Source organism: Petromyzon marinus, chromosome 55 (assembly GCF_048934315.1).
Source record: "Petromyzon marinus isolate PM22_M1 ecotype Great Lakes invasive population chromosome 55, UKy_Petmar_22M1.pri1.0, whole genome shotgun sequence".
Taxonomy (NCBI): domain Eukaryota; kingdom Metazoa; phylum Chordata; class Hyperoartia; order Petromyzontiformes; family Petromyzontidae; genus Petromyzon; species Petromyzon marinus.
Genome location: NC_133721.1, coordinates 5,948,944 through 5,961,860, shown reverse-complemented (window position 1 = coordinate 5,961,860; position 12,917 = coordinate 5,948,944). Strand labels below are relative to the sequence as shown.

Sequence of the window (12,917 nt, the reverse complement as noted above, 5' to 3'; positions counted from 1 at the left end):
AGAGGGGTGCGGGGCGGAATATAGATATGGGGAGCCCATTGAATTCCTTACCCCCAGAGCCCATGCCAATCGCGCTCCACTGTCTGTGTGAGGAGTAATACATCCAGTGGAATCGCTGGATGTATTATTGTTCGAACACGACGTAACAATTCTGCGGCGGCGCGTCTTAAGTTGCAGGGGTATGCTTGTCGGCTGAGCAGGTTGGCTGGTGATGCATTGGTCTGTGTGTCGTGCTAATGAGCCCCAGCAGGAGTCTGTAGCGCCATCGGTGGAGCGTGGCTCTTGGTGCGCCGCTTAAAGCCCCCGCCGTCTTCTTGAGGAACACCCAGGACGACGCTTGACGAGCTCTGCGAGGGCTCTCTGTGTGCCCAATTAAATCAGAGAGTGCACAGCAAAGCGTAGCGTGTGTCGGTAGATCTGCGGTGCTATTTTGAAGGTCCCTCTGTACGATTATAAATACTCTGTGTCTCGTTAGTGCAAATTATATATTCGACTCTAGCCGGTTTAATTGATGCCTCGAGGAATAGCATAAGCGCAGTCATTAAGAGCATGCACGACTGTGCCGGAATTCTGTTTGAGCCATCCACATTTTTTTTATTTGGTCGGTCGTTGTGGTACAGTGCAGCATATGGTTAGAACATAGGGAAAGGTCTGCAAAATAAATAAGTAAAAATTGTGTACGTGCAAATCCATGCAATGTGTATTCAAAAAGACGTTGTGGGAGCCTATTGCATCGTAGGTATCGTGAGTGTAACTCCCTTAGGCTGGGGCGCAGCCACATTATGGAATTAAACAAATTATTTGGTGATGCTGCATTGGTAGTGGTGCACAAGTAATAACAACAACAAATACACATTCATCAATAAACAACACTCTGGCCTGATAAAGGAATAGGATGTAAGAGATGGCATTTTGGGGAATTGTCTTCATAGCACGTAATTACATCGTATCCAATTTATATAAAGACGAGCCATTCCTCCAACCTTGGCACATGTGTTCGTGTATTTGGAGATGTCCAACTTAGTCCATGAGCCCAGACAGGGCATTGCACTTGTAAGTATCACATTGAGTGGTATGACTCGAGTGATTCCAATTTGTTAATGTGGCCAATAAACAGTGAATTATGTGACAACCATTTGAAATGAGTGGGTTATCAAATAATTGTATTTGCCATTTAGACTCCTCAAGTATTTGCTACCGCTAGTGGTATACATTTTTGCTCTGGCTCACAGACTCGCTCGTGAATGGTTTTGGGTGGTTATTGCTTAGTCTACTGGTAGGATACGTGACGTTCACCCTTTAGCTCATCACTCGTAATATTTGCATCACACCTCACCTCAAACATTCAAAGCAGGACCCCCAGTGGCAACTGTCCCTGTGAAGCAGGAGGCGACTCAGCACCAGCCTGCGAGTGGCATTAGTCCACCAGCATTTGCAATCCAAGTGATTTGTGGGTAATTTTTTAATGTGGCGAATGTATACCATGACACCAACACACAATGGCCTTCTTTTCAAATCACCGGATTGTTATTTTCCATCGTAAACGAGATGGTGTTTATATTTTACGTTTATTACATCGGCAGTATCAGTTACGGCCGCCGACCGCAATTGAACCTCTGCAACACGCGGCAAATGCGCGATACCACGAGGCAATGTCACCGCCACGCAGGAGATTCTTCTGCACTTTAAAGTATTTAAAATCTACGCCACTACCGGTTGCCGACTCGGTACTGAGCCGAATCGTTGATGCGGTGCTGTGTATTCACAGGTTCCATTGTCGTCTGCGTGTATGTCTACGAGTTGATTGGACAATCACGCGGACTGAAAAAATACAATGACCGCTCAAAATATTGTGGGTGTCTGAGCCCCGTCGAACACATTCTGCAGACACCCAGTGCCTGTGCCCATTCCTTTCGCCTGTGATGTTAATTGTAGTCAAGCAATCATTATATGAATGATTTGCTCTCTCTCGAAGGTTCAACACAAACTTCTATGATTCAGTCTATAAAGCGATTCTGTTCGTTTGCTGTTATGATGCTTATAGGAACTAGAGTCTCGTAGTTGGATTAGAATATCCAATTTATGCTGTCGATGTCACTCTTACAGTGGTTTATCTGTTGAGAAACTTAATCCGAGGGTGTTATGCATTTGATTGTATTAATATAGGTTTTATTGAGTTGATTGTATTCATGCAATGTTTATGACTGACGTTTAGGTAAAGCTATGTGAAGCGTCTTGGGTTGTGGTAGCATTTAGATTCCAAGTCGAAAATGTATTGTCTTTTTATAATAACAGCTGTGATGGTAATTGTAGTCAAAAATACCATACGTCCGGCACATTCAATGTATATGACACGGACAGAGTGAACTCCAGATTATAGGGGTGTGGGGGAAGAGTAGTCCGGAGTAAATGACAGCAAGGATAATGCAGAAACATGCTAAATTATGACTTTAAGATCCTGCTAATCTCTCACATTAACTTAGCTACTTCAATGCTAAATTCTTCTGTTGATATGTAAACTCCTTTGTCAAGGCGCCCTGCTCCTCCCTCCCAGCTTAAAATACGCTGCCAAGCTTAGCAGTGTTCATTGGAGCGCTGTCTTTCCAACAGCTCTGTTTCTTCACCTGATGACGGCTGCTTGTGTTGTGGCCGAAACAAGAAGAAAAAAAGTGATGGGTTTACTTGCCGACAGGTGAAGAGCAGCTAATAATATAACCAACGAGCGCGTGAAGACGTCTTATTTATATTTTTCACATGCACGGTTGACCAGCAATCTGGATAATCTGCCCACATATAATAAAACACTTTGAAACAATTATTATACGTATGCACAAATCTACGTGTGTGTCACGAGTTTCAATTTGATTATTACTGATTATTCTATGAATTCGTTACGTACCGGTTCGTCGCAAGGGGGGATGCTTGCCCATGTTGGAAGCATTTTCCTCCAGTGCAGGGGTCGGGAACCTTTTTGACTAAGAGAGCCATGAAAGCAAAAAATTTGGAAATTTATTTCAGTGAGAGCCATATAATATATTTTAAAAGTGAATTCAACTAAATGTCAGTATAATAAGCCTCTGAATTTATTCTTTTAAATAATGTTGTTATAACACTCACCATTAATGCGACTTCTGGTGCTGCATGGATTTGCTGATGTCTTTGTAGTCGGGTTGGTACTTGGTGAGGTTAAGCTTCATGCAAGCGTTGAGGCTTTCATCCGTTAAACGTGATCGTAGGTTGGACTTGATGTTTTTAAGATGTGAGAATGACTGCTCACATGCATACGTAGATCCAAACATGGTCAATACAGCAATACTCACACGCTGCAGTGTGTGGTATGTGACAGGAAGCGCGTTCCAAGTTTTGAGAATCAGCTGGTCTTCGGGTTGGAGTTTTTTCATTTCTGTCCACATGTGCTTGCTCGCCAACTCCGCTTTCTGTCGTGTGATTCTTTCCAAATCTTCATTCAGTGACTTGAACTTATTCACCCACATGTCTGAGGCCTTCAGGTCAGCCACTTCTGCTTCAAAATCTCTGACGGAGACACCAGGGATGTAATTCAGGTCGGCTGTGTTCAGTGAACACTCGTTTGGATGGGTGATGAACTTAAAAAGACGAGTGTGCTCACGAAATTCTCCAAAGCGTGCTTTGAAGGACTGTAGGAGACTGGATGTGCAGCCAGCTAGCTGGTGGAGATCAAGGTTTTGAATGGGCTCACTTGCTGTGCATGCATCTTTAAATTGGCTCAGTTTTTCAAAATGTAGTAAACGACCTGTTTCAAGATCCGTGATGAAAAGCTCCAGCTTGTTTTCAAAAGCAAATACAGCTTGTTGAAGGGATAACACTGTATTTCCAATGCCTTGCATTTTCACGTTGAGCTGGTTCAGATGTTCAGTCAGATCTACGAGATAGTAAAACTTGAGGAGCCACTCGGTGTCGGCTAGCTCAGGATGCCCGACGCCTTTCATTTCAAGGAAAGTCCGGATTTCGTTCAGGCAAGCCGCAAAACGGCTAAGCACCTTCCCTCTTGACAACCAACGCACATTGCTGTGCAAAAGCAGACCAGGATAGTTATTTACAACTTCATCCAGCAGTGTTTTAAACTGGCGATCATTTAAGGCTCGGGCAACAATAAAGTTGATCACACGAATGACCAGCGACATCACTTCGCCAAACTGCCTGTCACACATCTGAGCACAAAGTGCCTCCTGGTGTATAATGCAATGGAAACTTAGGATGGGTCTATTTTCATGTTCACGGAGAAGCGCCACAAATCCTTTGTTTTTCCCCACCATACACGGAGCACCATCAGTACACACTGAGAGAAGTTTATCCATAGGTAGACTTTTTTCTTGAGCAAACTCCATGAAAGACTTGAATAAATCCTCACCTCTTGTGGACCCTTTTAATGGCAGAACAGCAAGACTTTCTTCGCGCAGTGTGTCACCAACAGCATATCTTGCAATCACGCTGAACTGCGACAAATGGCTCACGTCTGTTGACTCATCCAAAGCCAGAGAAAAGAACGGCGCTGCATTTATGTCCTTCACTTGCGTTTCCTCTACTTTGTTTGCCATCACGATGGTACGATCATGAACAGTACTTGCCGACAGAGGCATGTCTTGTATCCGTTTGATTATCTTGTCTTTGTTCGGAAGATCATCAAAAAGTTCATTGGCTACATCCAGCATGAACGTTTTAGCATACTCGCCATCTGTGAATGGTTTTCCGTTCCTCACTATTGCTAAAGAACCAGCAAAGCTAGCCGAATTATAGTCACCTTGCCGGGTCCATACGCGGAGTTGCTGCTGGCTAGCTTGCACCCTGCTCAGAAGCTCTTGGCACGCTTTCTTTCTGCTGTCTCCCGCAGGGTATTTTGATGCAAAGGTAGCGTGGCGCGTGTCGAAGTGCCGCTTTACATTCGACCGTTTCAACGATGTCATTTTGTCATTGCAAATTAGACACACCGCAGAACCCGCTCTCTCCACAAAGGCGAATTCTTCGGTCCATTCGTCCTGAAATGTACGATACTCGTCGTCTTTTTTTCTTTTCGCCATCTTCTTCGTCGAAGGGTTAGCTTTGAGCTAATGACCGAGCAGACGCAGTCTCAGACTGATTCAAAAGGGGGTGTTTACCTGTTTTACCCAGCAACGGCAAACGTAGGCCAGTATCATCCAATTAAAATAATAGACAATTGCTCCTGCAGCCCTGAACAGGACATGTGCAGTGAAAAATCGATGGATGGATTAAAACAAGTGAGAATATTTTGTTTTATCTGCGAGCCATATGCAATCATCAAAAGAGCCACATCTGGCTCGCGAGCCATAGGTTCCCGACCCCTGCTCCAGTGGTACCAAGAGTAATTATCTTGGACACAGCTCCATAGGTAAAACATAGAGGACTCGGTCTACTAGACGCACTGTTTCGTTTAATCCACACTGCGTTCATCCACCACAATGCAAGCCGAAACACTTTTCATGCTTCTTCCTTCACACTGCTCCAATTTGGAATTTCCTCCCATTATCGTCTCTCTTTCCCAAGCTATTGTAATTAACAACCTTGCTCAATTCGGTTAGCACCTCCGATTAGCACGGTTGGCTACATACGCTGCCAAAGAAGTTCAGCACACATACATACATTCAAGAAACGTGTTAACTCGTATCTATTACAACTCGAAGTCAGAATCAGAATATTTATTTATACTGGAGGATTCGATGAGCTATAAAGCTCTTTTTCACAGATGTCCAGTAGAGGCAGGTAAGAATGTTACAACAATAGAAAAAAAACATAATAGGAGTGCAAAGTACAAGGTAAAAATCACACAAACACATACAAATAAAACTAAACCATCCCCATCCTACCAGGTAAATCCCACTGACATTAACTTATATTTCCGAAGCGACCTGGTCACAAATGATAGCTCAACAAAGTAGCCCACAATTCTGACATTTATAGCAGCAAAATATTCTAAATTATCTCAATGCATGTTTCTAAATGTTGAGGAAAAAACCGGAGGACCCGGAGAAAAAATAAACGCGACTACAGCGATAATATGCAATTTCCAAATATTCAAGAAAAGTGTTCACTCATATCTATTTTGTTGCTTGGCGGTCAACTTTTTGGGCCATTTAATCTGTGCTCAGGAACTGTAAAGAAAAAACACACTTGCAAGCACTTAGGAATGAATGTCCAGTGTTAAGTTTCCGAGGCATAAACATTCAGGCAAGTTGGTGTTTACTTTCAGGGGAGAACGAGAAAATGGGATTAATTAGTCATTTTTTAAAGGGTTTTTTTTGCTTGTACCGGGTTATGAAGATGTTGCCGAGTTGTTTAAATGACATCACAAAATGTATTTGAATACAGGTTATGGTTGAAGAACTGTAAAACCTTCGCAAGTTTAAGACAATTCTGACTGCTAAGAAAAGTAATGCACAATAATCAATGAGCGTCGTGGAGAATATAAGGAGCAAAATAAACAAGCGGACAATACGCTGCCATTACAGATGTCCCTCCACAACAACAACAGCAAAAAATGAAAGCATTTTTTTACAAATGCCATCCACCGCGAGTTCTTGTGCGAGTGTGTAATTTCGGCAGCAGTTGTTCAACACAAAGCAAACTCTGGACCGGTTTAGACATTCAGTGTCTCATCAACAGTCAGGCTTCCTTGGATCAATGCTGGTGAACTGCCGGGTGGGGACACATGTGAAAGAGGCACATCGTCTGCTTATTTATTTTATTAGGTGAATAATTTTCACCACAGCGATGCTATTAATTTACGTTACGTATGACATCCAATTCATCACGATGATCAGTGTGCGTTGGTGAAATTGGGCGGTGGGGGCAGGACTGGTTCAAATATCTCTTGCCACTGATGTTAGTCGTGGCCAGGAATCAAAGTCGGGTTACTGGGCTCCGAGCAGAGTTACAATCACAACCGTGCCTCCGCTCCATCCTGGTTCTTCATTAACGACAGAATGTTAATTTTTACTGGAGGAATCCAATGAGTTATAAAGCTCTTTTTCATAGATGTCCAGTAGTTTTCATAGATGTTCGTGACGCAAATCCATGCATAGTGACATTAATGACTGAAGGCCGTTTTTCCAGTTTGCTTTTAACGCTGCTAAATCTGGTGCGCATGAGCAGAATCGCGTCGCTCGGCGAACTGGGAAAACGTCAACAGCAACATCAACGGCGCACACGACAGCAGCGTTGGCTAAAAAGTTTAAATTTTCCATAATTATAGTCGAGCCTATGCTTATACCATGAACTAAATACTATATGATTCGTATCATCTGCAAACCAAATAATTTGTGACCCCGACACGAACTGAAATCATAGAAGCTAACTTACGAGTACCAAATATAGTTACAGAAACTCTAAGGATTGCGTCCAGTAATTCACAGGCTATGTATCTTGGAATCCAACATTATCGTGTCAACCAATATACATCTTGATACATTCATGTTAATAGTGTCTAGTGGAGGCCTATGAGAGTGTAGAGAAGATCTTAAGGTAGCATTGTGATGGATGTACAGCAAGATACTCTACGTGGGAATGGAGGCCCCCAGTTGTAATTAGTATGACTTTAACAGGCTATATTATAAAATGTATACGACTTTTAAATGGTTAAAATCTTAAAATTCGTTCAACAATGACCTGAAAGGCGAGATTTGATGGTTTTACAGGAATGCACATGAAGCGAGATCTTCTTGAAGTGCTTACTAATTGCGAGTCTCGGCTCAGTCGTGCGGAGGCAGTAAATTAATATGTTCGCAACCGGCCTGAGCAAGAACACCAACTGAACTGAGGATCTCAAGTTTCTCGCGCCCTCGCTGTCGGCATCCTTCACAAAGCGCGGCAAAAGGATGTCTAAGAAAAGCGCCGTGAAAAAGATGGCGAGCGCCATGAAATGCGTGCCGAATGTGTGCAGAGCTTTGCTCCTGAACTCGGAGGTCGAATTCTTGCACTCGATAAGAACCTGAAAGTAGGTGTACGCAATGACACAGAAAGGAAAGCCAACGGTTACGAAAATCTTGGATTTTGCATACGCCTCTATTTCGCTGGTGTCATTGGCGGCTGAACTTACAATGCCCACGTTATCACAGACTATGCCCTGGATTTGCCTGTTATTTTCCTTTAATGTAATTGAAAGGATAAATGTGGCTCGAATGCTGACTGAAATTATTGAAATCAGCCAGGACAGTAATGCGATGAAAATGGATCTCTTTGCAGTAACATTGGTGTGGTAGTGCAATGGGTAGCAGATGGCCAGGTAGCGATCAACGGACATCATAGCCAATGTTAAAATCTCATTTATGGCGAATATGTGAAGTGTGAACATCTGTGTGACACATGGAATGAACAGGATCTCTCTGTTACCTGTCAGGAGGACCTGCAGTTGCTTGGGCAAGCCACCTATGCTGCCAATGATGTCGCCAATCACAAGATTGCACAGAAATTTGTGCATGGGTTTGTGTAAGTCTGTGGACACCGCCACCGTCACGAGCACCAGCAGATTGGCTGCAGTTATAGTTAGGTACATTGCAAGGCACAGGCTGAATATGAGCACCTGCACAGCATACGGGGCTTCAAATTTAGTTTCAGTTTAATTTATTTTATATAGTCCTGTGAGCCATTCGGCTCTTGAATCGGGTGCAACCGCAACAAACAAAATACGATAAGAAAACATCTTAAAGTGACTGTGACTTTGTGTAAACAAAAAAATCCAGGAAAAAACAGCAAAATATTCCAGAAAAAAGCACCGTACACCAACGCTGTGTGCAAAAATCCCAGTGGGATGCAAGTCAAACAACAACAACCTCAAGACAACTTAGATTAAAGCCATCATTCTAACTCCGTACTCCAACAAACACGGCCAAACCAAAAAAAGTTTTCAAAATTACCAAAATAAAGCCATAAAAGCAATGTTAGCTTCATCCGGCAATGAGTGCACCAAGTAATTTGCCGCATCCCAAGGGGGGTGCGATTCTCAAGCTGGGGGGGGGGGCAAGTGTTTGGCACTCCAGAAAGATGGGATTTGTGAAGAGCGGTGGTGGTGGTGGGGGGTGACAGTTGGTGATCGTCTCGAGTTGTTCCGTCGATTGCACACAGCGCGGAACGTAGTGTTCACCGTTCTCACAATGAGTCCTCCATTAATACCGTTGCCTCAGCAATAACGCGATAGAATAAATGTAAGTAGAAAATAAATATAAGTTAATATGCAGAGACCCGGCGGTGCGGTGAGCATGCCCACAGTGGGAATGTCGCCAGTTAAACTCCCGGTTGGAGGGGGTAAGGAGTGGGGGGGGGGGTTGACTCGGCCTATCATATCCACCTTCTGGGGTCGATAAAATTGCGACCAATTTGTGGGGAAGTCTCAGACGGTGGTGGTCCAACTGACTTGTGACCATCAGAGAGGAAGAGGTTTCGGTCGGCGACCAACCAACTGCCCGTCCCAGTCAACACAACAATACGTCTCAATGGGTCTCATTAGACAGCGCTGTAAAACAAAACAAAACCTGGGCCGAGTTTGATGCGGGGCCTATAAGTGGCTCGCCTTCCCCGGTCCCCGCTGACGAGCCGCGGTGAAGTATGGTAAAATTTCATCCGTGACCGACACGGCATGGGGAGGCCATCATCCATCCAGCAGTGGCTTGAGAAACGGCTGTGATGTTCAAAGAAATCCATAGTCAACAATAACTTTGATTTCCTTTGTCAAATCATGTTTGGATGACCCCCCCCCCCGCCAACCCCATGACTGGTAAGGCATGGGGGTTATTTGTATGCATGTTGAACTTCTTTCGCGCCGTACGTAGCCAACAAACTCACGAATCAGAGTGGCGGCGGGGGGGGGGACAACAAACTAAACACAAAAAGCAGTTCTAAAGAAATAGTTTGTCCATCTATATGATTTGCAAGTGCACGGCTCCCAGCGGCTTCCTAATATCTGAATGAGGAGCGCGCGATGCGGTGACCGTCTTGTATTTGATGGTTAGCCCAAAGGGCCTCTGCTGCTGTTGCGAGGACCTGGAGTCCGTGCGGTCGATGGTTTATGCTGCTTTTGACGAGATCAGCAGTTTGACCACAAATGTGGCGAGGTAGAGCACGGAGCTTTTGTTGTCCATCATCGCCTTGTTTCTGCTACTGCGTATGCAGCCCGAAAGTTATCATCTTCACACAGCCCCTGTGAGATTCACAAATATTTCACTCAGGCACTTACATGCATCATCTTCCTTGGAGATGTGTGTACATTCTTTCAATTTCAAATACTATTTCATAATTACAATCTGTATTAATCCTGGAGGAATCCGATGAGATATGAAGCTCTTTTTCACAGATAGCCAGTGGGGGTGGGTCAGAAATTTGCAATACAAAAACGATTGGAGTGCAAATTTGAGAAAAGGCAGGTCACGAGAATAACGAAAAAAGTATATAATACTTATATACATATACTTGTCAACCCCTTATCAGTGCCTACCTAATTACAGACCAATTCAGACCTTATTGGTCACCCTGTGCCCTTATAAATATCAACGTTCATCCTACAAAGTGTCATCACAAGGGAGAAACAGACATTTTTTGCCCATATTGAAACAACTGTATGCCATATAAACCTGAAGACTCAATCTCACGATACAAGAATACAGGTAAACCGTATGGGTTGACAGATATGTATATAAATTGCATAAGTAGGTACATTCCTGCCGATTTTTCAACACTAAGTGCCAGCTCGGGCAAGTCAGAAAAACAACAAAACAGTCCCCCCAGACCACACCAAGACAACACAGTCTCTAAATAAAACTGCACGTAAAAATGTCACTATCGATACACGGCTAAGGATCAGTTACAAATCAAATTATGAAATCTGGTTGTAACCAGCACTCATTTTCTGCTTCAGGATCTTTTCACAACAATAAACCACGACTCTTGACGAATGTGCAGTGATTGTTTAAAAACAAAAGTGTAAAGTATTGAAGTGAGCTACAATACACAAAATTAAAACCTATTTTTAAAAATTCCATACACATTTTTTATGCAATTTAGGTGGTGAAAATATATTTCAACGGCCCGAATGTTTTTTTTTTTTTAAAATCAGATTACTAGAAAAAAAATAGTTTACTTTTTACGGCTGACATCAAAGACCTCGTGCTCACTTCGACTTTCGGATGCTGGCAGCAGGGCCGAGCGTAGCACCTGCCGATTTATATGGGGTGTAGGGACCACGTGACCGCCCATGGTTCCAGGTCTCCAGGTGCAATGGGGCCGTCACGTGCCCTTGCGTGTCTAGACCGCAGCCTCGAGGGGCCTGGAGTCCGCTGGTGATTGCAATGCGAGCCGTGCGTGCTGGGTTGGTGGTGACACGCATTGCTCTCAATGAGGTCTTTCAGTCGGGCACATTTTGAAATAATATTTAATTCAAAGCTTTACCTAGTTTTGATTGTATACCATATACAGTGAGGGAAAAAAGTATTTGATCCCCTGCTGATTTTGTACGTTTGCCCACTGACGAAGAAATGATCAGTCTATAATTTTAATGGTAGGTTTATTTGAACAGTGAGAGAGAATAACAAAAACTAAAAATCCAGAAAAACGCATGTCAAAAATTGATTTGCATTTTAATGAGGGAAATAAGTATTTGACCCCCTCTCAATCAGAAAGATTTCTGGCTCCCAGGTGTCTTTTATACAGGTAAAGAGCTGAGATTAGGGGCACACTCTTAAAGGCAGTGCTTCTAATCTCAGCTTGTTATCTGTATAAATGACACCTGTCCACAGAAGCAATCAATCAGATTCCAAGCACTCGAGGGCCAGCGAGTCCAGTCCTGCGCCCTCCAGGTCAGGGTAGGCTGCCCGTGCCAGCGCCAGCAGGGAGCTGTGGCTCCCCCTCCTCCCGCCTCTGCAGCTGGTATGCCGCTGGAAGTGACGCCCTATCCACCAGACTATCCACCAGACGGATGGATTTGAAAGCTTGCAACGGCCAGTCATCAAGGCATGTGGGGAGTGCCCGAAGAGCCTCCTCCTTTAACCAGCCAAACGAGCCAAATGCCACGTCGAAGCGATCTTGAAACACCAGCCAGTCACCCCCTGTCGTGATGAATGGGCGGACGGGTGGCAACCAACGGAGCTGCTGGCCGCTCGACGTCAACATCGGTAAGGGGCGCACTCACGGGCACACCCGACGGCGTCGCTGCGGGAGCACCGGCGACGCTGCGTCAGCAATGGCACCCAGTTGCGGAGTCGTGGTAAGAAATGGTGCCCGCTTGCGGGATCGCGGAGAAAATGGCGGCGTGTTGCGGCGGCGCGGTCAAAATGGCACCCAACTCCCGCGTCGCGTCTGTTGGGGAAATGGCGCCAAATTCAAGCAAGGCGGGAGCCGAAATGGCGGGAACCCACCGCTCCCGCTCGAAAAATGTGTCGGGTACGCGTGTCCTCTCTCCCACCTCGGCCACCGTGATGGTGAGCTGCTTGACCGTCCGGAGGGGCAGCTCCAGCTGGCTCAAAAGGACGCTCCAGGTGTCCGGCAGCGGTGAGGAGGCACCCACGGCTGCCATCTCCTGCTGCTCCGGGCGGCTCGGCTCCACGGGGCGCATCTCCGGGGCACCAGTCTCCGGGATCGCTGTGGGACCCTCCTCCACGCTGTCGTTATCCTTGAAGTGCGCCGTGGGTGGGTTTCTCCGTCTCGCGCCGGACTTGTACATGGCGACGACGACTGGAGACACTTCCGACACCAGTTGTTGGGGTGCAAATGACGATGCGGAGGAAGGTCTTCAGGTAAGGGCTTGCGCCGGAGGTTTTTTAAGGGTTTAGAAATTTCCCCAGGGGTAGGGGTCCTATACTGGGTCCTTCCACATGACCCTGCACTCTGTCTATTCCTAGCTCAGCTAGCTCTAGGGCTCTCTCCCTCGAGTCGGATCG

At 45.1% G+C, this 12,917-nt stretch overlaps 1 protein-coding gene across 1 annotated transcript; it reads right to left on the bottom strand.

Moving 5' to 3' along the window:
- Positions 1–5,678: 5,678 nt before the first annotated feature.
- Positions 5,679–11,937, bottom strand: LOC116954627 (olfactory receptor 4K2-like). Its single transcript, XM_032975290.2, has one exon. The coding sequence runs from the start codon at positions 8,543–8,545 to the stop codon at positions 7,649–7,651; it is 897 nt and encodes a 298-aa protein (XP_032831181.2). The 5' UTR covers positions 8,546–11,937; the 3' UTR covers positions 5,679–7,648.
- Between the last annotated feature and the right edge of the window lie 980 nt (positions 11,938–12,917).

Excerpts from the sequence above, each read along its gene's own strand:
- LOC116954627 (XM_032975290.2), bottom strand. The coding sequence starts at position 8,545 with ATGTACCTAACTATAACTGCAGCCAATCTGCTGGTGCTCGTGACGGTG.